The 24652-nt window shown below is 44.5% G+C and overlaps 4 protein-coding genes across 6 annotated transcripts in view; 3 read left to right on the top strand and 1 right to left on the bottom strand.

Annotated features, from left to right (window-relative positions):
• The window catches only part of ano3 (anoctamin 3), a 28466-nt gene extending 23605 nt beyond the window's left edge, over positions 1-4861 (top strand). For both annotated transcript variants that reach the window (XM_037451808.2, XM_037451807.2), the window contains exons 22-25: positions 86-238; positions 861-1011; positions 1106-1295; positions 1611-4861. In XM_037451808.2, the coding sequence (XP_037307705.1) occupies positions 86-238; positions 861-1011; positions 1106-1295; positions 1611-1793 (677 nt within the window). In that variant the 3' untranslated portion in view covers positions 1794-4861. The remainder of the gene's footprint in view (positions 1-85; positions 239-860; positions 1012-1105; positions 1296-1610) is intronic.
• A 9283-nt stretch (positions 4862-14144) lies between these two features.
• fibina (fin bud initiation factor a) lies at positions 14145-15150 on the top strand. The gene has a single exon (XM_037451853.2). The coding sequence runs from the start codon at positions 14231-14233 to the stop codon at positions 14855-14857; it is 627 nt and encodes a 208-aa protein (XP_037307750.2). The 5' UTR covers positions 14145-14230; the 3' UTR covers positions 14858-15150.
• A 1735-nt stretch (positions 15151-16885) lies between these two features.
• tmem276a (transmembrane protein 276a) lies at positions 16886-20222 on the bottom strand. The gene is made up of 4 exons (XM_037451849.2): positions 19149-20222; positions 18603-18716; positions 18326-18463; positions 16886-18191 (listed from the first exon to the last, which is right to left on the bottom strand). Exons 1-4 carry the CDS (start codon positions 19537-19539, stop codon positions 17944-17946), a joined length of 891 nt encoding a protein of 296 aa, XP_037307746.1. The 5' UTR covers positions 19540-20222; the 3' UTR covers positions 16886-17943.
• Positions 20223-20725: 503 nt separating this feature from the next.
• spi1a (Spi-1 proto-oncogene a) lies at positions 20726-24068 on the top strand. Of its 2 annotated transcripts, none has more exons than XM_037451850.2 (5): positions 20726-21228; positions 21630-21723; positions 21807-21994; positions 22645-22804; positions 22896-24068. In XM_037451850.2, the coding sequence occupies exons 1-5, from the start codon at positions 21175-21177 to the stop codon at positions 23204-23206; spliced, it is 807 nt and encodes a 268-aa protein (XP_037307747.1). In that variant the 5' UTR covers positions 20726-21174; the 3' UTR covers positions 23207-24068. The 2 variants fall into 2 exon arrangements, with proteins under 2 accessions (XP_037307747.1, XP_037307748.1); XM_037451851.2 differs by having other exon boundaries at positions 20735-21201.
• Positions 24069-24652: the final 584 nt, after the last annotated feature.

The following is a 24652-nucleotide window of genomic DNA, read 5'->3' as shown; positions in this document are numbered from 1 at the left end:
ATGTTTGTTGAAAAAGGGGGGAAGATGAATCCATTGAAGTATGTGCGTTGTTTGAGCCAACGTTGATAAGATCTTCCCTCTGCAGTTCTCCAGTTTGGCTTCACCACCATCTTTGTAGCGGCGTTCCCGCTGGCTCCTCTCCTCGCTCTCCTCAACAACATTATCGAGATTCGTCTCGACGCCTACAAGTTTGTCACTCAGTGGAGGAGGCCCATGCCGGCCCGGGCCACTGACATAGGTCAGTGGGATCTTCGGCTGCCCCCACGGCCCATCTGTGTCCTTCACCCTGGGACTGCTGTATCTTTATAGATCACAGCTAGTATTTCTCAACAGTAACACATTATGGGAAGCAAAGATTTTCCATTATCCATCCTATGGAGATGGATCTGTTCCCATGTCCTCTGCCTCTGTACCACCATATGCTGCACCTCTCCCCATATGATCACAGATACCCCCCACCAGCCAACATATGATGTATGACCAAATGCTTCTTCTTTTGTTGCCTTGTAATTAAAGGAACAATCCGGCCTGAAACATTTTCAGCTGTAATGAACACATTCTTTTTTTTGTTTTTATATTTATATTATATTATATATATTATATTTTATATTTTTTATTATAATATTAGCTTTTTGGTTTAAGCTAATATTTGTGCATCACACAGAGATTAATCGTATGCATAAAATGCAGGGGGAGAATGTCCAATCTTTTAAGATACAGAAGCCTTTATTTGTGTGTATAGCACTCTCTCAGAGGCAAGTATTTTGGTAAATAATGAACTGACAAGAAGTAAATGAAGGTAAGTTACCATGTCAAGAAAGTAGAGAAAGCTGTTAATTCTCCTGTGATTTGTCCTTCAGGTATCTGGCACGGGATTCTTGAGGGCATCGGCGTGCTGGCAGTCATCACCAACGCCTTCGTCATCGCCATCACCTCAGACTACATCCCCCGCTTTGTCTACGCTTTTAAATATGGCCCCTGCAGGGACAAGGGATATCACCATGACGATGAGTAAGCACGTAACACAATGTGTACGCCGTAGAGCTTTCCGGTGGAGTGGCTATTACAATGTTAAGTAAGTGAAAGTGGCCTTTCCCCTCCTCAGGTGTTTGCAAGGCTACATGAACAGCAGCCTGTCTGTGTTTGACATTCGGGAGATGAAAAACGACAGCCAGTTCAGGTACTGCAGGTACAGAGACTACAGGGCGCCGCCCTGGAGCTCAGGGCCGTACGAGTTCACCCTGCAGTTCTGGCACGTCCTGGCTGCACGACTGGCCTTCATCATTGTCTTTGAGGTAATTCCCTTTGCGTGTGTTTTGCGCTAAAACTTTAAGATTCATGTTTGTTTTTGCTTTTAATGATTTATGTGTATCTGTCCAACCAAAGAACTATTGGCACTATTTTTCTTCTTCTCTCCTTAGAAATGTTGACAAGATATTTCCCCCCTTTATTTGTATTATGTATAATTAATTATTATTAATAAATGTGTCATTTGTACGTGTACAACCTGCACTTTTAAGACATGACAGGGCACATAATGTTCCTTGTCGGGGTGCACGCACTGCATTCTTATTGAAGTTAACTCACAAATGATTGAACGCTTTCCTCAGCACCTGGTGTATGGAATCAAGTCGTTCATCGCGTACCTCATTCCCGACATGCCTAAGGATCTCTGCGATCGTATGAGGAGGGAGAAGTACCTGATGCAGGAGATGATGTACGAAGCCGAACTGGAGCACCTGCAGAAGGAGAGAAAGAAGAACGGACGGCGTTATCACCATGAGTGGCCTTAGCTTCTACCCCTTCGTCTCTTCTGTGTGTCTCCACCTCATGGCGCACAGCCCCGCCTGCTTATTCATGTATTCTAGCTCTAGCTTCGCTCGGCTGATTCTGTACACCAAAGACACCCTCTTCGGTAACCAGATTCTCCCCCCAAACCTGGCGTCCGGCTCTGCACCACACCGTCCCCTCGCCACCTGCTTTACGTCCAGCATGGCAGATGCTCCTGGTTTCGGGTTCTGACTCCTGCCCCTACGCCCCCGCCCCTACGCCCCGCCCCTACGCCCCACCTGACTTCATCCAGCAGGATGCCCTCGGCTCTGTGCTATGTCATGGCTTCACTGTGTGTGTGTGGGGGGGGGGGGACCTGTGCAATTGTAATGTTTACTATGCAGATGAAGGGCTGCAGCTCACCACTGTTCACTTTCGGCACCCATCCTGCACTCCTTCTGTGTGGCAGCTAGCACTCCGCTTTGACTCTTGATTAGTGCAGCTCGGAGCATGGCCGCCATTTTCTCTGCGGGTTGTATGTGACGGCGCACTGAGCGTTTCTTGTTGTAAAAGAGATTCTGGTGATGTGGCTACCAAATACAATGGACACTGTTCTAGCAAAAAGCGACTGTATATTGCCCCTGAAGCATGCTGATTAGTATTTGCAGCGAGAAATAAAGTAGAATAAAAAACAACAGCATCATTGTGGAGGATGTAAACATCCACTCAGTACATTTGACAAAGGAATCTCTTTGACGTTGTACCAAGTGCATGGTAATATTGTTTTGTACTTTTTGATAGACAAAGCCCCCGTCTTGATGCCTGGTTCGTGTGTGTCTGTACTCGCTGTGAGCCGTGTCTCAACCTCTGTCTGTGCTACTGCTGAGCTTGGCTTTCTTTAGGTTGAAGGATAATTGAACTTAGTGAGTTTTGATTGTGCCTACAGTTGTGCACATCACAATTGTGTCACCGACATCACGTGTGCCTGTCTGTGCTGCACGTGCCGTTTCCCAGTGCAAGAAATATTTTTTTTGTGTGATCTGTAAACTCTCTGAACTCTCCGGTAAGGATTCGTTTTGGATGTGAGTCCCACCACAGTACCTACTCGGGTCTCGGCTAATTGCTCGGAAACCCGTTATTCGTCGAAATGTGACTCTCTTCCTGAACAACGGGAACGCTCGCATGCAGGAGCCCGCAATTCTGCTCTTCCGCTCCGCGCCTGCGGCCTGGTTTTCATTTGTTGTTGAAAGCCCTGAAACGTGGTTGGAACTTGGATGACTTAGACATACCTGTGGCTTGGACTTTCAGCTTGCAAAAAAATTAAAAATAAATCCACCCACTGTTCCTCAGTGGCAAAGAACGCCAGCACACTACACGAGAAATTAGGTTTTGTCGAACGCGACCTTTCGTTGCGGCCGGTTATGTTGTCACGGCTTTTGAAAAGCTCCGAAAAACAGGCAGCATGAGCGTCGTATTTATCCGTGAGGCTGAGTCAGAATCCAATAATCTCCTGTTTTGTTGATGTTGAGATGGAGAGTTGAAGAATGAACCGCACTAATGGGGGAGGGTTGCATTTTGTAGGAGATGAGAGCTTCGGTACAGGTCACGCTGATCATACGACGCTAAAATATAAAAGGATTTTATGTACATGAGAGATACAGCAATTGAAAGATTAGAACATTAAGGACATAAACCTGAATGCATTGCAGAACACTGAATCGTTTTACAAAAAGTGTACATTATTTATGTGTTTATTTATTTATTTTGCTGTTCTGTGTTCATACATTTTATGATGTATGTAATGGTTTTATACATTTTGTGCTACCGATATGAGTTCACCTGTTTTCACCCTCAGATAAAAATGTAACGTCCACATTTCTCAGGTGTCCTCTGAATGTTTTATATTTTATAAGATGTAATCAAAGGTGTCCTGCTTTTTAAGATATATATTTTCGCACTGCTGTGCATTTCCATGATTATGATGCAGAATCCAAGTTCAAAGCATATTGATTTTTCTTGCATAATCACTGTAAGTGTATTATAGCATTTTAGAAATCCCACACTTTATTATGAGGACATATGATGCAGGTCGTTGGTTAATAAGTAATGATGCTTTAAAGTCATATTGTTCAATCCTTTGTTCATTATCATTTCATTCACATAGAGAGATATCGGGTTTTTTTACATCTCATTTTACTGCTTAGAAAACTATTCCAGTTTTCAGGATATCTTCCCTGCTATGTGAACATTCAAAATCTATGCATGTGGTTATCCTTGAGTTCTCAACGGATGCAGATGTTAATGTACTAGTACATTTGTACTGTAGATTGTGCATGACCTAGCGCCTGCTTTGAGCAGAGCTAACTTTTGTCCAGTTGTTAACACCGTCTTGAACATATCACCTCCCTTTTTCAGTGTTTACCCTATTTGAAGGTCTAGAGAAGACATATTTATTGATGTGCAGAATTTTAAACTCTAATGTGCTGTTTTTTCTATTTAACAACTTGGACTCCAGACTGATTTATACAATCTTGCCTGGACATCATTTCAAGGAGTATGTCTGCCCCGTTTGAGCACTTAACTGAGAATCAGAGTTCTGTTTATTGGGATAGGGGTAATTGTATGAATGAATATGGCCTTGGATGTTTGACTTAACCAGCTACCAATCTTTTTTCCTGTTATCTTCTTCCTTCTGCAAGCAACGGTTCATCTCCTCACTTGCACAAATGCTGCACAGTTTGAAAGGCGGCCTTCTGCTGTTGGCGATAGCAGGAGAAGGGTACTGTAAAAAAGGTAATCATGGCATGACCTTGCACATTTCTGAAAATATAGCAGTTAGGGGGGATTAAGCTTTCCGTGCTATGCTATGCCTCCTAATAGGATTGTGCTTGAGCAAGTGATGTACTTGGCGTTAAAGCACAGTGACGTTATACCGTATATTTAACTGTACAATAGGATGGTATCAGTCGTGACATGAAGTGTATCAACAACATTGTTTACTTCGTTCCTGTTTACATGTATCAAAATAATGCAAAAGAATTTGGATATCACTCTTTTCTGTAATAAATCATGGATTGTATCTTTTAAATGATTTCTTCATTTGTCTTATGGTTATGATGCAAACAACAGAGAGACAGCCCCTGGCTGATATCATCTTCATGACTATTCAAGTTGAACTAAATATGCGGAATAAACAAACCAGAGTGCAGAGAAGGTTTTTTTTTTTCCTTGCTATTATCACAGACCACAAATCTGGCCAAAGCATTTAAATAACATATTTTTAGATTCTGTTTCCATCACAAAACCCATCATTTGAGTAATGCAGGATTTTTCCTCTATGTTATTAACTGCCTTTGCTGCTCAGCTTTCATTTCTAGCTGCTGTTCTGTCCATGCATGAAACTGGAAAACTGGGATGTGGATGCTGATAAAGAAGACTTCCATGTACAAGAGAGGGAACTTGTATACAAAAATAAATAATTGAAGGCCAAATAATGCACAAAAAGCCAGCAACAAGGTGCCACATCCTGGTGGAAAAAGTACTCCCTTTTTTGTAATAAATGCAGGAATACAACAATGTGAACTGATTTACTGCATTTTACAACCTTTCTTTGGTGACATGAGAGCAGGAACAAACCCACACCTAAAAACATTACTACATAGTGCCGAGAGTGGTCAAAATACCTCCCGCCTTCTAATGATTCATCATAAAAATGTGTTAGTAAAAATGGAGTAAAAGCCACATAGTGTAAGTAAGATGTTCCAGTTCAAAACTGAATTTATTTTCCCTCTCAGTTGCACATATGTGCAGCAGTCGGGGGGCTTTCTGCAAGGCACTAAAGTTCAAGCTGTCAGTATAAATCAGAAACCGTGTTGTTCCCATTTTGAAAAGAGACGTTTTTCAGAGCAGTTAACCCGCTTCATAGAGCTTCATATATCACTTATGTTAACCACTCTCCCTCTCGTTCATAGTGCAGACATTACTTCTTGGTCTGTAGGAGGAACTCCACCTGAGTGATGCTATTCTCACAGTGCAGCTGAGATTTACAATGCAGCTTGGGAAGGAAATCACCGGGTCGGCTGAGACCGTAAATCCAACAGTCCGAGGTATATTAAACCATCCGGCTTGGTGCAAGAAATGGTTACCAACATTTTTCAACATTACAGGAGCAAAACATTCATGACAATACATGTTTAAGAAAATAGCAGAGCGGTGCTGGAGGTCTAAGCAACAGTAAGAAGAACTGTCTTTTTTTGCAAACATTCACAGTTTTTTCTTGCAAACACTTTGTAGATATTTCTGACCAGTAAAATAAATTTGACGTGATATTTTAAGACAGATTCTAGATTTTAGATGATGTTCCCTTGGAACATCAGCATGTTAGCCTTGCCATTGAATGCACTTTACATCCTTTTATCACAGTGTCAGTGTACTGTACACCTCACCAATTCATTGGATTTGAGTCTGTACTGGCTCCCATAAGTTCCGTCCGAGAGGAGTTTTAATAATGCACCTGACAGCACATGTAGAAAGCAAAGGTTTGGCAGAGTCACCTTAATCATTGGACACAAACTAGCAAAGGTCTACTAATGAACCGGGTTATCAACACCAGCACTGCTACTATTGTTAGCTGTACAGCAATAGTGTAATATATATTATTTTTGCTAATGTATCTTGAAATAAGTATTGTAGAAACTCATGCATGTAACATCTGCCTAATTTATGTAGATCTGTGCCTCCTCCCACGGATGCAATCAGTGCCGGTAAAGTGCTGGCTGACTCAGAGTACACACCTGCAAGATCATCTCTCATCTTGTCCTCACAGGTAGAAACGTGCAACGCCTTGGCCACCTGACGACTGGCACCTCATTTGACTGGTTTGTTTGGTCGTCAACATCCCCCATTCAAATGTAGAATTGTGTAGAAAGAAAAACACTTAAAACCGTGAGCAGTCCTGACAACCTGGAGACGACCCCTTTATGAGAAATAAGCTGGTGAGGCGGGGAAGTTGGAATCAAGAGCGGAACAACAACAAAACAATTAATGTGCTCGAGACGGTTGCACATTTTGCAAAGGAAGTATTTATCATAAGAGCAAACAACAAAACACGATGAGCAGAGTGAGGAGGCGGAAGGACCTAATCCTGAGAAGTGAAGAGCAAACAGAGAAATATCCTCTTGACATAATAACAAACAGGGATTTTGAAATAATTTTGCATATTTCCATAGTCAGTGAAATGACTCACAGGCCAAACATCATGCATCTCTGGAAAATGTGCTGATTGAAAACGTTAACTGAGGACGTGTCTCCACAGGACCTGATGAAAAACATCCTCTCATTTGCAAAGAGTGTGTGGCCTTCTTTATGAAATACTTTTTTCTGTGGTTTTTAAACATTGGTGCAAAACATTGGTGTAAAAAAAAAAGTTTTCCTAAACAATATGTTGTATATGAACTAATTTGCTTGTAAAAATTACAATTTTGGATGTTAGTTAAGATTAAGGGGCACCGTAGTTATTCCTTCATTTGAAATAGCCCTTTTTCTAAATGTGTGTCCTAGAAATAGTATCTGTATTTACTTTGGGGGGGTGGGTGAGTGTGTGTGTGTGTGTGGAGGGGGGGGGGGGGTTAACATTCCATGCTGTTCTTGGGTGGAAATGGCTGCCCAGCTGCTCCTCGGACTAAACTGACAACTTCTCTTGTATATCTATCATGCCGTTACAGCAAACTGCACGTACCATACAATCCTCAAAAAGGCACTACACAATACAAATCTAATATTTCCTGACATCATTTAAATCTGAGAGCAAATGTTCTCTAATATCTGGGGGATTTTCAATTTGATTCGTGATTCGGGCCAAAGAAAAACAGAAATCAACGTTGTTCCTCTGCTAGTAACCGACTAAAAGCTGTGATGTAGTTGTCATCACGTCCACTGTGAGACGGTGAGTCAGCTTGTCGTCTCCGCAGCCTCCTACGCATCCTCGCAGGCCTTCGACCCTCCTGCTCCCTCACATCAGCGTTGTGAGGAAACACGTGTTGCCGACATCTGAAAGACATCCGTCCAAGCTACATCCTTCAGGCCTCCGTACACACACACACACACACAGACACACACACACACACGCGTGTGGAAACAAACACACGGCTTGTGTATACAGTACAGGATCAACAAGAACATCCCTCCTGACGGCGCTACATTATATTTGTTGTGACAGCTGTTGCTATACGTCTGCTGGAGGCAGATGCCGCTCTCCGCCGTGCTTTGGTGTGTCGGTCAGTTTGCTCCGTCCGTGTCCATGTTCCGAGAGACCACCGTGTTTATTCAGGTGTGTTGCCTTTCGAAATTGTCGAAAATCTCTCATGGCTGAAACTTCAAAGATAAATACAATTTAAAAAATGTCTGCATCACAGGTGAAAAAATATTGCCAGCTGCATTGATCTGAATGGATCGGTGGTTTATTGGGACAAACCCACAGAAGCTTTCACTTGAAATGTCTCTCAGCTCATTGTTTTGTTTGTGTGATGTGCTGATCATATCTCACCCGCCACAGCAGGACTTTGCTTCTGAGTGGAAGGAGCCCACAGTTGGTGACTGATTTAGCGGCCAAAGAGAAAGATAATTACTCTCCACAATGATCCCCGTCGTTCACCCCGTTGCCACTAAACTGTGCTGTCACAGGAGTTTATTATAACAGGTGCATTGATCTCCACACCCTGCTGAACACATGCCTCCAATTCCCTCATCAGCAGCCACGTTTTCATGTTTGTCCGCCCTGCAGCACTTGTTCCCTGACAGACTGACACCTCGTGATCTTTCATGTCTTGTATCCCCCTTCCTGTTCTGTGAATCTTTGATCCCGGCGAGTGTTTTGAACTTCTGCTTGCACCATTTCTTGGTTTTGTTCGCTGCAAAAACCAAGAAACATTCATCCTGCCTGTTGACAAGGTAAATCCTGCTCTTATCCTTCCGCTGCTGTCTGGCTCCAGATCCACAACGGTTAGGAGGATGAAAGAAACACAACCGGCGACCCGAGCCTGCTTCTGTTGGTTCGGTCGGATGAAAAATCAACTCCTGCACACGATCAAACATGTTTCATAGACTATTGCCAAAATGTTTCCTTATATTGTGTCTATTATGTTGTGTAACATGCGCTGCACCAAACACTGGATGAACGGATGCCCGCAAACAGAAAACAGAACCAGTTGTATCCTGTGGTGTGTTCGGAGCTTGCCACGTGTTTCCAGTTTTGCTGACATGCTGAGGGCCGTATCTGAGACTACCCTGTGATGATGTTATTGCCCAAGACAGGATGTACCGCAGGGGACTCTCCCTCCATGCAGAAATGCAATTACCTGAGTTAGGTATCCGGAGTGAGCTCTAACTACACTCCCACAGAATAGAAGCACACCACGCTGCTGAAATACGTCGCTTCATGTAGCTTAAGCGCAAGTTCAGTCAGGAAGACAACCCGTCTGACTCTGTTCGCCTCCTTTGCAATTACTCTATCAGCTGATTGGAGGCGGGCACATTTTAGTAACCAATCAGATTCTACACACGGTTTCCTTAAGCCAATCACGTTGTCGTTGTCAATCTTTAAAAGTGTTCTCCTCTCTGTTGGCTGTCAGCTGTCATTTCAGCGTGTAGCTGAAGCGAGGCGAAGCGAAGCAAAGCAAAGCGTTCAATTAGCGGGTCCGGCACCAAAGTCTTGCGGTAAACTCCAAACTCCGATTGGACGATGATCGATTGTGGAGAAACTAAATCAATAATCTGAGCCGTCGTGCAGCCCGCCGAGGTACCGGCGTAGTAGCACTCGCCTACGAGGCGGAGCAGGAAGCAGTCATGCTAAACGTAAGAGCGCGGTACCAAGCCTCCTCTGCCCAGGTGTGAGTGGGTGAGGCTCACAGCTGGCAGACGGGCGGAGTGAATCGGAAACAGACCATTATGTTCCAATGGCACAATAAATGCATTCAGCAGAGGGTACAGAACAAGAAGCAAGAGAGTACAAATAAGTAAGAAGCCAAACTACAAGTGCTTTATTAAGAGCCAGGGCGTAAACAGTCGGGTTGTTGTTAAGGGGTTACGTTAGATCTCTCTGAGGGAGCGACAAGCACCCGCTACGCGGGCTAACCGGGAGAGCGCTACGCCCCGGACGGGCTCTCCAGCTACTGCGGGACATCGAGGACGGGAATCTCCTTCATCTCCAACGCCTGGGAAACACGCAGCATTCCGTCCAGCAAGCAGCATAGCAGCCTCTCAAAAGGCTAACACGCGGTAAGGCAAGTCGACGCTCCCCATCCACGTTAAACTGCTAACGTAACGACACGCTCAGCTGAAGCTCCGCGATGCAAAGCTATACCCCGGTTAGCATTTATCCGGCCGTCCTCTGTGTGATGCTAGCGCAGCGTCTGGTTAAGTAAAGCACTGTTTAAAGTACCGCTCCACGGGGGAGCACGTAGCTCTGGCGTTGTTTGTTGCGGTGTAATGTAATGTATACCCCGAGGGGGAGCATGAGCTAGACTCGTACGGAGCTGGGTAGCGATCTCAGCGCGAACTACGGGAGTAATCGTTCTGCCACCAGTACCGTAAAACTTTCAAAGTCCTCAGGCCCACTCCACCGCATTGACTACAAGGAAGGGATCCTCTACACGACCATAGCAGAATAACGGCTTCACCTGGACTATTCTATAGGCTATGATGTAGATAATGTATATGTCGTGAACGCAAAACAAGGACCAGACTTGAGGCTTTAATCAAAGCAATATGACAATGTTTATTTGTGACAGGAGTATTCAGTCCTGCAGTCATACGTGCACGGACCCGGAGTAGGAATTCTACTTTCTCGACAGTCAACTGCGCTCTCTAGCCGTGCGGCATTGGGTTACCCAGCGCCGATGGCCTGTCAGCGACGCGTCAACCACCTGCTTTGGACATGGAACAGTCATTGCGGCAGCAAGAAATCTTCGGGTAGGAGGTCCTAAAGCCTAGTTTATGGTCCTGCTTTTCAGAGAAACGCAGGGGCGTGCTTGGTTCCACCCTCTTGCGAACGATGTTCTTGCGGGATGCGATTGGTTGGCTAACATCCTTTCCATCCATCCTTTTCGCATAATACCGGCATTTTAAAGGATGCTAAGCGATTAATCAGATTGAATAGCTTCTGTCGGAAGTAATGTGGAAATAGGACCACTTATTCAACCAGTCATTGGCAAACTACAAGGACACCCATAGGGACTCTAATTCATGGCGGGAGATCTCTGCAAACGTCGGGTGGCTGGCTAAGGGGTCCGATAGTTCTGCAGGAGAACACGGGACAAATATGTCCGCGAACAGCGGAAACAAATGAACAAACAAACGGCTTTCACACACCAGACGTCGTTCTCTGGGTCGTCTTCAACAAGGGACGTTGCTCCACTGTGCTGGCAGTGAAGTTCTTTGAAGCACGTGCAGGCTCCTTTAGGAACACTAATTGGGACGAGTCATCGACACAAGTGCGCGTAAGATGGAGCTGCATTGCAGCACCATGCAAGCTAAACTACACTCGCAGCATGTTGACGAGAGTTTGCGTTAGAGTGAGAGGCTCTTTTGCCATATGCTTCATCTCAGGCGGACCTGCGTTTCCGTTCTGCTAGCAGGACATGGCGTCTTTGCAAACTGAATCTGGCAACAGGATCGGCACGGACAGAGCGTGGATGGCAGGGGTTTCATATGATTAGGGTAACCGCCACAACAGCGGTTCTGATCAGCAACTTGAGACAATGCAGGCCATCGTTTTTTGGGGAGGTTCAGTCAGAGCCACAGCTGGCTAGACCATGGCCTCCTTTCTTCAGATGATTGCATTTAGTGTGACAATAGAGTGCAGCATTAATATCAACTAAGGTTAAAATTCTTTTCTTAGCTGGCTGAAATATTAGATGGTCCACTTAAGGAAGTTAGTATCTACAGTACGCAAGGCATTCGTTTAGGGGCAGCTACGTTAAACTATAAACAAAGGTATCTCCTCTTCATCCCTGCCACTAATGGGACGTTGAACTGCGGCAACCCCTACAGTCACAAACATCGAGGATGGTAAGTTGGGTTCAGGAAAGCTCTTTTCGTTGGGTGGTTGCCGATGTAGCAGTATTCCTCATGCAGGGTGCTGCAGCACTAAATGGTTCCCACAATATAGGCAGGGGATCTTCTCTCGTGTCCCTAGAAGTCCTTGCACGCCCGAGGGTTAGACTCTGTAATCTGGCTCAACTTGACAAGTTTGCAGTTCTAGGAAGTAGCAACTGCACTAGCACGTCGAATGGCAGCTGCTATCTGCTTTAGCTACTATTAAGCATTTTAAACCCCCCCTATCTTCGCAGGTTGCGCACCGGCACTGGAGGTAGATCTAACCTGCGTTTTCTGAGCGCTCACCCCGGGAACGAGTCACTGGCAGGTTGCGAAATGTCGCTGCAATTTCCCGTCTCCAGACTTCCTATCGCCGCCCATGCGGCTCCGGACCTGGCCCATGCTCAAAGCTCCACTAGAGGCTGTCCTACACACGCTCAATACAGATAAGGGCTAGAGCTGCAGCAGCTACCCAAGTGAGTGACAAGCTCACCGCTGACAGGGCGGTGGTCGGCGGCGGCGGCTGCTGCGACGTTCCTCCAGCCTGACCATAACACGGTACTTGCAAGATCCCTGAAGCGGTAAAAGAACAGGCAATCATGCATATAACTGGTGGTGGTGGTGTATTCCCTTGGCAATGTGGGGAGGTCACTTCAGCGTCCCCTTACAGTGGACCGCCGTGGTTCCTTAGTGTCCCGTGGAAGAGAGGCCGTAGGGTCCCATCAGGAGGTCATCATGCAAAGTTTGTGGGCCATGTGTGTAAGACCCACCATATGCCATGATTCAAGTGAGGGCCGTATGTGTAAGTCCCAGCAAGATGTCATCTTTACTATGGAGGGGGCCGGCTGTGTAAGACCCAGCAGATGACATCAGTCAAGTGAGGGCCGTATGTGTAAGTCCCAGCAAGATGTCATCTTACTATGGCGGGGGCCGAATGTGTAAGACCCATCAGGTGACATCATTCTAATGAGGGCCGTATGTGTAAGTCCCAGCAAGATGTCATCGTTGCCATGTTGAGGGCCGAAGGTGTAAGTCCCAGCAAGATGACATCATCCTAAGTTTGTGGGCCGAGTGCGTAAGTCCCAGCAAGGCAACACAAGTTTCAAGGTCTGGGGCCGATTTCGTAAGACCCATCCAGGTAACCTTCTTTCTAAGTCTCAGTCTGGTAAACCCGGTGGGCGATCGGCAGTCCATTGCGACGTCCTATTCTGGGCTTTGACTCACCAGATCTCTTACCTCTGTTTTGACATCAACCCATGCAAGTTTAACTTCAGTCATGACTAACTTTTGGCGTTTGCTTAGGAATTTCACTACGGCAGTGGGTAAGGTATTTATTTATTTACTTATTCGTAGAAAATAAATGTCTTTTGGGGATTGGGCTTATTGGACCTCACTATCCCTGCCTTCGGGGATAGTACTTCGTGATGGAGTCCAATCGCCAAAGACCTTGCACAATTCATATTTTATGCTTGTGGAATAAATTATTGTATTACTATTAAACGAGTCTCTCCTGATTGAAATGTAGCTTAAGCGCAAGTTCAGTCACGAAGACAACCAGTCTGACTCTGTTCGCCTCCTTTGCAATTACTCTATCAGCTGATTGGAGGCGGGCACATTTTAGTAACCAATCAGATTCTACACACGGTTTCCTTAAGCCAATCACGTTGTCGTTGTCAATCTTTAAAAGTGTTCTCCTCTCTGTTGGCTGTCAGCTGTCATTTCAGCGTGTAGCTGAAGCGACCCTCCTCCACCCCTGTCACCTCCAGTTGGCATCAGCGTTGTTCCTGGTTCGTCATCAGGTTGCTGCTATTGTTTACACCACCTCCACCAGTGTCTGGACTCCAGGGGGATTGGGCTTATTGGACCTCACTATCCCTGCCTTCGGGGATAGTACTTCGTGATGGAGTCCAATCGCCAAAGACCTTGCACAATTCATATTTTATGCTTGTGGAATAAATTATTGTATTACTATTAAACGAGTCTCTCCTGATTGAAATGCTGTTAAAGGTTTCCTTTACATTTGACTCTGTCAAAATGTGTCAACTAAAATTACTGATCTGGTTTATATTTGAAACTTTTTATTTAAAATTCTTTTAATACTTTAATATGATGACTTATTGATAGTAAGAACCAGCCAAAGTTTGTATTGTTGCTGCTAAGTGTAGCTGTGGTGAGCGGGGCCCCAACCAGGGGCCCCCTCCGGACCAAAAACAAGCAGTCTGCCCCTTTTAGGTGACGGGGGGGGGGGGGGGGGGGGGGGGGGGGACTGTGTAACTTGAGTCGGGGTGAAAACTCTGCGCCGTATTTAGCTGCCAGTGCAGATGCCGTTCCTCAGATATAGAGAGAGAGAGAGGGGAGGAGGTGCACGATGGATCCCGTCCCGCTGCTGCTCCTCGTAGTCACATCTGTGCCGCTGTGCGCGGCCGTCTACACGGGGCCCCTCCAACCGGAGATCTCCAACGGCTCCTTCCACCACTTCTTCGTCCCGGACGGGGACTACGACGAGACCGAAGACCCGGAGGACTGCCAGATGCTGTTCAGGTTCTCGGACGTGCATCCCTGCGGCGCCTCCGAAGAGAGGGACTCCGTGGTGAGGGACGACTTCGTCCTCGCCAAGATGCAGGCCGAGGACGCGGCGCGGCTGCTGGAAGGCGTCGGCCGCTCCGTGGCGCAGGACCTGGACGGAGAGGACAGCTACGGCAACCTCCTCCGGAGGGAGATCTCGCAGATCGGCGAGGCTTTCTCCAGCGTGGACAAGTCTCTGCTGGAGCTGGAGGGGAAGTTTAAACAAAGCCAAGAGACTGAGCTGAGAGAGGAGCAACAGTTGAGCGGCCACGTGACCAAGCAAGTGAGCGACATGCAGGGGACTCTGAGGGAGGCTGCAGGCGTCTCTTTGGGACTGAAGGACAAGCAGGAGCTGCTTTCTCTCATCGTCCGCAGTCACGGCAGCAGACTGAGCCGCCTGAAGACGGAGTACCTCAACGTCGGCTCATAGTGGCCTATTCAAAGTGTGTGTGTGTGTGTGTGTGTGAGCAACTGGAAGGGTCATTGCGGGCTTATGAATATCCTTCCTTGAGTATATCTGACCTTCGGCTCTCCCCATTCTTTGGACATGTGTCATTAAATCCAGACATTCCTCTGAGACTGGGGGGGATGGAGCCGTCTGTGCCACCTCAGAAGACGAGTTTTAAATACAAGCTCTCAGCCTTTAAATCAATTTTATGGCTATATATGTTTTCTCTGTATTGTTTAAATTAAGTTGTTCATTCAATTGTGGGTCATTATTGATCAAATAAATACGTATCATTCATCACATAATACGTGTTCTCCACTGCGTGACTAATCCTTCCTGAGGAACACACACTCCTGGGGTGGGATATTGTGCAAACCACTTCTTCACGTCAGCATGTCTTGTAGACTCAAACATCCCGTCAAGTGGCCCGGGTTAATAGGCGTCTGAAGGCTGTCATTGCCTGCCCGTCCCATCTGGAAGTCATCCACCCGAGTACGAAGTGTGTTTGTCCAAGTGTGACCACTGTCACTAACTACTCTTTGTCTTTCATGATCTATAAAATTGGGGGGCGTATATTAAATGTGTGGTCTCGGATAACGTCATTTTACAAAGTTAGACTTGTTATTTGGACTCCCTGAAAGGCATTAATCTACCCAGCAGGGTCACTCACGCAGGGGGCGTTCATAACTACTGTTTTTTTTTAACTCTCTTGATTCGGTCAAAGTCAGTATTAACCGCAAAATGACTGCCATAAATGTGCCAACCTTTTACAGAGATCACGTCTGTGCAGATGTGGGGGAGCCAGATGGGCTGCCGTGGGCCCAACTGGGTGTGATTTCCTCTGTCTGGCTTTCCTCACAGTCCAGCTTCCCCCGAGGGACCCCTTTTTCCAAAAAACGGTTCTCTGTATCTCTACGCAGAGCCGGCAAACCCTGTCAAATTACCCGGCGCTGCAGGAGCTCAGTGCATGGAAACCTTATATGACTGCTTAGTTTCCATAGGGCACAGAGCTGTGGCACATGGAAATGAAGTAAGACTATCTCACAAAATGTGCCTCCTATGGCTCCGACGATTAATCTCATCTATAGAAAATAGCTTTTCTTCTAGATGGATTTCAGGTCCCTGATGATTAGCAGGACGAAGGCTTAAGTGTCAGGCAGCTTTTTAGATTGATTCATTCTCCTCTCTGACATATTTAAAGAAAAAACAAAGAGGTCAGGAATGTAGAGCGGAGCTGACCTGAGAACACACTGATCCCTCTCTGTGCAGAGCACAAAGCCCCAAAACCACATGGCTCTTAGTGTTATTATTAGAAAGATGAGAGCTATTTGAATACTATTCCTACCCTTACTATTACTGCAGTGGATGTGTTATTGAAAACACATTCTTCATATGTAGCCTTTGTTTAAAACAAAGACGAGTTTGCCGATACTCACACTTAAAATGAGAATTATTTTAATTTGGTGTGATTAATTTTTTAAGTCTGAGTTACTTTTTCAGAAGGCTTCACCATTAGTTAAACTCAAATTTGGCTCATGTAAAACTACATAATTATTCATATCAGAATATACTAGTTGGTATATATATTAGTAAAATACTATGTATAAACAGTAAAAGGTTCTGTATTCCCATTCTACAACGTGTTTGTATATGTTTATGTTATTAGCTAATGAAGGCTTTAAATAGTGCCAGGTGGCTAAACTGGCTTAAAAACATAATTAATTAGTTGATTATATCATCTAATTAATCTGAGCATCTGCAGTTATTATGGACACAGAGTGAAAACATATAAACCATTAACGTGGTTATATTTCAACTCTGTTCATCTTTCCTCTTGTCTCGGATCATTTCCTTCACCATGTGGCCCATATGGTATAAACCAACAAGAAGGGTTGCTTTCAAGGCCGCAGCAGCACGACGACTCAATAGAGAAACACAATAGTGAAGACGGGTTGCTAAGGAGCAGAGAAGCTTCAGGAAATAAGTGAAGCCATGCAGGAATTGTATGTCATAAATATTTAATTTCTCATAAAAGTTGTGGGCCAGTTACAGCTCACAATGTGTGTCAATGGTGGACAATAGTGCAGCTGTCAGAATAAAGTAAGTAATCACAAAGTTATTGTCTTTTCTGAAAAGATGTTTCTTTTTTTAAATAATTTAAATTCTCATTTTTACTTGTAGACAATTACTTAACTTTGTCTTGTTTCTTGTAGTTGGATTTTTTTTGTCACTGAGCTTAGGTCACTGACTCAAATTTAAGTTGCAGACATTTCCTCATTAAGTTCTCAGAAGTGGCTGAATGAAACAAACTTCTAAATATAGAAGATGACCACTAAGGAGTTTATATGGCGCCTGCTCTGTGTGTCCAATAGGAAGAAAAAATAATTATGCAAGACTGCTTTATTTTTCAAAAATATTTTGATGGGAGTAAGACCTCAAGAACAACAAAACATTTCCCTCAAACACAGTTTGGTCTTGATCTTCATATTTTTCCCTTGAATAAACACAAATGCATCTGCATACATACAATTCCAAAAGTACATGTACATGTCTTGATTTGAATGGGTACAGAATGATACACAGTTGCCCTTTGAAATGAGAAACATCCATAGTTTGATCTCCAATACATTTTTCAAAGTTGTGCAATTGATTGCCTGCCAGACTTTCTTTGTCTCTTTTTTTTAGCAGATTGTACAGGAGGAAAATTTGAATAACCATTCTCCTCTTGAAGAGCAAGCAATTAACACTGAACAGTTCATTCATAAGGAGGGATAGGAAAAAAAGCACCAGAGGGACTGAAATCTTCGTCAGTCAAATGTCACCTCCTTTTTTTGTTTTCATGTGAGCCGGAGCCAGCGTCCTGTGCTTTGTTTTTGTGAAGGCTCTCTCTCTCTCTTTCTCTGTCTCTCTCTCTCTGTTTCTCTCTCTGTTTCTCTCTGTCTCTCTCTCTCTCTCTCTCTCTCTGTCTCTCTCTCTGCTCGGAGTCCCTGCGTATAAATGTCTGTGCGTCAGGGCTCGTCCACTGTTTCAGGGGGAGACAGGTGTCTGTTGAATGTGCGGCCGGCGTGTCACACACAGCCGTTCTCTTGCCTGGGCTTGTGCACCACGGGGGTGTGTGGAGGGTAGAGGGAAGGAGCGAGTGTGCACAGGAAGCCGGCCAGCAACGTCAGGCCTAGTCCACCCCAAGCGCAAAACATGGACCAGCCGTAACCGTGGCTGATGTCCTCTGGTATTCCAAACATGTAGCGAGGATAGCGGGACAGTTCGAAGTTGATCCCGGCCACACATGTGCACAGAGAGATAATGCAGCAGGTCCCTGGCAGAGAGGAAGAAAAACAAGTCACCCAACAGCGGCCAATTTGCGTCTCTCGTCACTCTCTCCTTTTAACAAAGACATTGCTGCCCCTCTGTGGGGATTCGGGGTGGTGCCCTTTATGCACAGCATCTTACCTCCCATGAGGAAAAGAAGTCCGGCCACATACTGCATCAGATCATGCTCCTTGCAGCAGCCCAGCACGCCTATGATCCAGCCAAACAGGATGATGGATATGGCCATGCCCACAAAACTCGCCGTCATCCTCTGGAGGTCTGCAAAGCGCCAAAGGGAAGTGGCGGTGTTTGGAAAAGCACCGAATGACGTTTCTCTACATTGATTCATCAGATGATGAAAGATTTTTTTGTGTGCCTGTGTGTGTGTGTGGGAGGGGGGGGGGGGGGAAGTACTCACGTAGCGCGTGCCACTCATCCTGCCTTATTGTCTTCGTCAGATTGATTGGCAGGTTCCTGGGCAACGCTGATGACGAGTAGTAGTATTTTATTGGTGTGCAGCGCGGAACCAATCCTGTGGATGTAAACAACACAAAGAGGATGTCACACAAGCACTGAGATCAGATGAAGAACATATCGCAAGGCTCTCTGCTCCCCCCCCCCCCCCCCCCCCCAAAAAAACAGGAAAAATCCCCCCTCCCCCCACCCACCCACAGCATTGTAGAGCAGCTTAATGAACGCATCTCGAGGCTTCTGTTACTACAGCTTGCCCTTTTGTGCGGGATTGTAACTGTACTCCGCGTTGTGCTGCGTAGAGGCCTCGGGGAGAGGGGGGGGGGGGGGCGATGAGGGGGGGGGGATCAGTGCGCAGCATCAGCACCTCGGATAGCGCAGTCGTGCACAATGTAACGCTATGTTATGTGTGATGGCGCATCGCACACAACACAGAATATGCCCCAAAAACAAACGTAGCACAGCATGACATGCGATCGTAGGAAAGCCAAACCTTTAAAGATCAGATCCTCTATCTCCAGGTCGAATCCCCCTCGGTGGCACTTTTTCCACAGTCCGGTTATGGTGGAGTTGAATTGCCGACTGCAGAGGGACTCCATGGCCGCGGCAGGAGGCGAGAAGTGCCGCTTGGCCCGCAGCAGCACCTCGCCGCTCCTCTTCTCCGCATGTATTTCCTTCGGCAACATGCGGAGCGGAAGGTTGTTGTTGGAGATGTAAATGTAGCCGGGGTCGTTCCTTTTGTTTGAGTAATTCTTGCAGCGTTCCCGGTGCCTCCTCGCGTCGGTCTCGTACCAGTTGTCGGTGCTGATGGCCACCGCGATCAGTCCCAAAGCGCAAAATGCCAAAAACAGACCTGCCACGGTTAAAGTCCTCATAGCAGCCATGTTCCATGCGTGTCTCGCCTCGGCGCCGTGATAATTCCACGGGACCGCAGGACTCCGCGCGCCGCTCTCGGGCCGATATTGGAGGGAAGCGAAAAAAAATCAGCAATACGTAGAAATCTGGAAGGCACGTAAAGTCCCCGAAGCGCGCATGCCTTCGGTGTGTCAATGCGCCGGCCAAATGGTCCAAATTCCAAGTCGCAGAATAAATAAATGTGGGCCTCGGTGAGCTATTTTGGCTGCCTGTCGGTCGAGCCTCGATACTGGTCAGTCCAGCGTTTCCCTCCAGTAGATGGAGATGGAGAGCAGCAACAAGCCGCCAGTTGACCTGCAGTCACAGTAAACTATGATCTGAAAGAATCTGCCACAGTTTGACACCGTCACATTGAAGGAAGTGCCCTCAGGTTTCAATATTTCGTCTCACCTCAGCTGCCGAAGTGTAAAGCGTTCATTTACAAAAACATCATAAGAGACAAAGTGAACACCTCAGAGGGCCTCGTTTGTTCCGTCTGGTGCACAGGAAACAGTTTCATCACATCCAACAGATTTCCCCCTCAACGGGGCCACAACACATCACACATCAAACCATTCTAAGACAAAACAACGGCGCATCGTTTCCTCTTAAAACATCACACATTCCTTCAAAAGAGAAAAGAGTTGTTTGTACGGAGCAGAGGTTTCAAGTATGTGTTGTGTATTGAGCTCACAATGTCTACGCCTAAAGGACGTTGAGGCACAAACAACTTTCAGGGACACAGTGGTTCCAAATATTACAGTCATGCTTGGTTTCATTCTCATGGTCAATACTTCCTCAATTGAAACCATAATGCCCAACTAAAGAGGAACAAGCTTGATTCCAAACTTATTTTTGGTTTCGGCTGCTGTCTGCAAGTAACTTTTATAGAAATTCCAGCAAGTAAATGCACTTGGGGATTCATTGTAATTCATAAGTCAATCACATTTTCTTGCACAGCAGGTGTGTTAAAGTTTTGTATTTGTTAAATGGATCCACATTTCGTTCTATTTTAGCTTTTTTTTCAGGGCACATGATTGCAGCACTTGGACTGATAAAGGGGGAAGTTGAGGCTTACAAGGGCACGCCATTAAGCCTGTGTGATAACAATGAATTAACAGTATGACTTTCTACAGACATCTTTAGGATAAGTATGCGCCTCTATATTTACTATTGTTATTCTTTAGGGATAAAATAAGTGTAGACACCACCGTACTACTATTCGTTTTACTGTGTGTACTATACAATAATATTTAAAATATATAGTGGATATATAACTCTTTACAACTGCAGGACTAATATCTTATAAGATATCTTATTAAGTAAGATGATAAAACAGGCATCATTGTGAATCTTTGTACCATAAAACCTCTTGTGCAGGCTATGCATGTGAGTGCGATTGGCTCATACTTGACACCCAGCCATCAGGAACTAGCTGATCGTATGCATTTGACAATTGGATGATGTGACTGCAGACTCTACAGCGTCCAGTTTGTGTGTCACTTTCAGTTCCCATTTGTCTTGTGAAGTCAGCTCAGTGGCGTTGCGTTTTTTAGTGAAGCAATAAGAAAAAGTTAACATCCATCACGAGCTTTAAGAACAAAGGTTCTCATGCTGCCCTGTTGATGATGGACGGATATGGCATATCATCCGTAAGTTCTGCTGCTTTATTCATCCAGGTCTGATCTTTCTTCAAAGTTTGTACCGTTGAGATTATATGTTCCTGTTGCTCATGCATTTTCTAGAAACAAAACAATTGTGGTGACTGGGGTGAAATTAAGAAATGCTCGTTGACTAATATCTAAGCGCTCCGCTCGTGTTTAACAAGAACAAGTGAATTTGTTTTTCTGCTTTGAGAATTGGGAGAGTAACTCTTTATATTCACTAAACCCACATTCATTATTGAGCTTGTATATGTCCTCTGGTGATTAGCTGCTACCTTCTTCTATTAATTTACCTTCTTTATCTTCTATTAAGACAATACATATAAAATTATACAATTAAAAGTACTTCAGGAAACACACAATAGATTTATTTAGTTTTGTCAGCTTTGACCAAATGTAATTTTTCCCCTCCAAAGGCGTCAGAGGAAATTGTTCCAAGTGTACCAGATAATTATCGTCCCCCTGGAGAGCTGTACCCTTATCTCACTACCGTGGCGGAGATTTACGAAGGTGAGAAGACTGTCTTTCACTGTTGATGTGAACACAACCGCTGCCCGTCTGAGTGCCAAAGAGTACGTTCTGTTGCTTTTCAGACCACAGATGGACCCTGCACTCGGAGCGTGTCCATCCGACGGATTTTGAGAATTCTCAATTGAATCACCTCATTGAGCTTCAGTCTGTGTCCCCTCAACAACTGGTGCAACCAACTTACCGCTACAGCAGCGAGTCTATGCCCCTTCACCTGGACCCCCCCCTGTTACCCCTCTCTGTTTCACCACAAGTAAGCAATGTGTAGAAATGGAGGATGGCTCTAACGGACATAATCTATACATATACATATATATATATATTGTTTTGTCAGGTATTAATCCATTGTGTGATCCAAATACTTTATCTTACTCAAAGTATTTTTCCAAAATGAAAAGACAGAAGCTAAAGCACAAAGAAAAACTCGGGTTTTGTTGATTGTTGTACTTTTACAATTAGCCGCATTTCTGCTTGAATTCATAGCATTGACATTAACAACATTGATGCTTGTATATGTTGAATACAAAGTCAAAATTAAGTTTAAGTTATTGTCTTTTAGTAACTGTATTGCTGCCAACATAATGACAATAAAATACCTATTTTGTTAAAGACTTTATGGAAAACCGAATGGATTTAGATAAATCTAAAAAATAATAATAATTTTATCTCTAAATCTTTAAATACATGGGTTTTATGGACGGTCAATTTTCTCTGAAATGTTATCTACATCACATGTTCTTGCAGAGAATTGAACTCTTTTTTTTTGCGGAGTTACTTCCTCTTTTAGCACAAAGGCTGAATGTTACAGCAAAATGTCAGACAGTGCAAAACAAAAGAAAATGTCCCCTCTGTTTCACTACTGTGCAAACTTGAACCGTGACACGCCCTACGTTTCTCCCAAAGATCCCATATTACCCCCCATCCCTGTGCTACCCGTACCATCCCCCTGCCTCGCCTGGACATTACTACTCAGAAGAGGAACAAAGAGGAATCAGTCATCCACTTGAGGTATCGGATGGGGAGGAACTCGACGACCACAACTCCTCCTTTAGAAAAGACATTAGTGAGTATTTTTTAATGCATGAATCTTTAAGTCGTATGTAAAGAACTTCCAAACTAAATTGCTTGACTGAGTTCCATATTTTCGAATCCAGGCAACAAGAAGAAAATCCGCTTGTACCAGTTCCTCTTGGACTTGCTGAAAAACGGTGACATGACTGATAGTATCTGGTGGGTGGATCAGGAAAAGGGCGTCTTTCAGTTCTCCACTAAACACAAAGAAGCCCTGGCCAGCCACTGGGGTACTCAGAAAGGAAACCGCAAAAAGATGACCTACCAAAAAATGGCTCGAGCGCTGAGGAACTATGGTAAATCTGGTGAGATTATAAAAGTAAAGAAAAAGCTTACCTACCAGTTCAGTGAGGAGGTGCTGGGGAACCTCTATTTACGCCAGTATCCTCACTGATGAGGGAACTCAGGCTGTCTCTCATTCACTGTAATCACTGAACTAGCCAAGATTGGGTATTTCCTCTGCAACTTCACTTCGTTTTTCTACCAAGTCTTCTTACTTATTTATTTTTGATGACAGTGTAAATCCTCTACCCAGTCACTTGCCTCTATAAACATCTTCATTTTAGACTCAAATTGAGTTTGTTCTTGTAAATGTAAGTGTTTTAGTACAATAATTAAAGGATTGTTAAACATCAGGGACAACAAATTAAACTAAAATACTGTTCTTACGTAAACTTTTGTCATGAATGTCTGGGTTTTTTATCCCGTTACTCAAATGGACTTAATTAATCTTTGAACACATACTATGTGAGTTGTGTTTATTCCAGAGCATTGTGTGCAGTGTGTGTATCTGACGGGATGAAATTATTTTTTCACTTTTTTTAATTGATGATATATGTAGCATAAATGTTATTATTAAAAATAATGAAAAGAAACAATATAACACTGTGGTCTTCCATTAAAGGTTGTAAATTATTACACCTCTTAGCAGATATTTTGCAAATTCTATCCACGTAGGCCAATAGTTTAGTGATTTACATGATAGGTGAATCCATTACAAAAAAGTATTAAAATGATGTGGAGCTTTGGAATATTTGCCATCCACACATTAAATCAACAAATGGTTGGAGTTCGACAGATTATTTTTTATCTTTTGGTATTTTTCCTAAGGTAACAATATATTTGTTCAAATTGTTATTAGGCCACAGTCTAGGTTCATTGGGAGAGGTTAGAGGACAAGGCACTGAAGGGTTTGATTTCAATGGTTATATTGAATTGTATAAACACAGGAAAACATACTTTCAATTAAAATCCAGCACAACATTGACTATTCTCTTATTGATCCACACCGCTCCGTTGAAATGGTAACTGTGCTCTTGAATTGTCTCAGTGTTCTTCCTTGTTTTCTTTCATGGTCTGTTCAAAAGTCAGTCAATTCAGTTCAAAGCAATCAGTCGTGAGCTCTGTTGCTCTCTGTCCTTCCACATTGGTGCACTCAGGTGATAAGAGCTGAAGGAGAAGCTGTTTGCTTCTCAGTTTGCACTCCTTCACGATGATATTTTTTCTAGAAGGGGTGGGACTTATTTTCCTTTACCCAATCGAGAGTCTGCATTTCCCAATATAGCCAATGAAAACCATAACCATGTAAAACTGCTGCTACTGTAGACTACAGTAGATCAGAATGACAACAAACATTTAGATTATCAATCGTGTTACCACAATTATAAAACAATATATTAGGTACTCAAACTATCCATCTGGTTACACCAACAAAGTAGGAGGAAACGAAAATATACTCCGTGGTTTCAATATCAAAATAACGGAAATCCTTTACATTACGAATTAATTTTGAACTACAGTACCGCCCCCAAAACGGCTTCCGCCGACGTCACTGCCAGCA

The sequence above is a fragment of the Pungitius pungitius genome, chromosome 6 (assembly GCF_949316345.1).
Source record: "Pungitius pungitius chromosome 6, fPunPun2.1, whole genome shotgun sequence".
Lineage (NCBI taxonomy): Eukaryota > Metazoa > Chordata > Actinopteri > Perciformes > Gasterosteidae > Pungitius > Pungitius pungitius.
This window is presented reverse-complemented; position numbering and strand designations above follow the sequence as displayed.

Coding starts and splice junctions, on each gene's coding strand:
- fibina (XM_037451853.2), top strand. CDS start 14,231: ATGGATCCCGTCCCGCTGCTGCTCCTCGTAGTCACATCTGTGCCGCTG.
- tmem276a (XM_037451849.2), bottom strand. CDS start 19,539: ATGGCTGCTATGAGGACTTTAACCGTGGCAGGTCTGTTTTTGGCATTT. Junction 18,464..18,602: donor GGATGAGTGGCACGCGCTAC/GTGAGTACTTCC, acceptor GGCGCTTTGCAG/ACCTCCAGAGGATGACGGCG. Junction 18,192..18,325: donor ACTTCTTTTCCTCATGGGAG/GTAAGATGCTGT, acceptor CCTCTCTGCCAG/GGACCTGCTGCATTATCTCT.
- spi1a (XM_037451850.2), top strand. CDS start 21,175: ATGATGGACGGATATGGCATATCATCCGTAAGTTCTGCTGCTTTATTC. Junction 21,229..21,629: donor CTGCTGCTTTATTCATCCAG/GTCTGATCTTTC, acceptor TCCCCTCCAAAG/GCGTCAGAGGAAATTGTTCC. Junction 21,995..22,644: donor CCCTCTCTGTTTCACCACAA/GTAAGCAATGTG, acceptor TTTCTCCCAAAG/ATCCCATATTACCCCCCATC.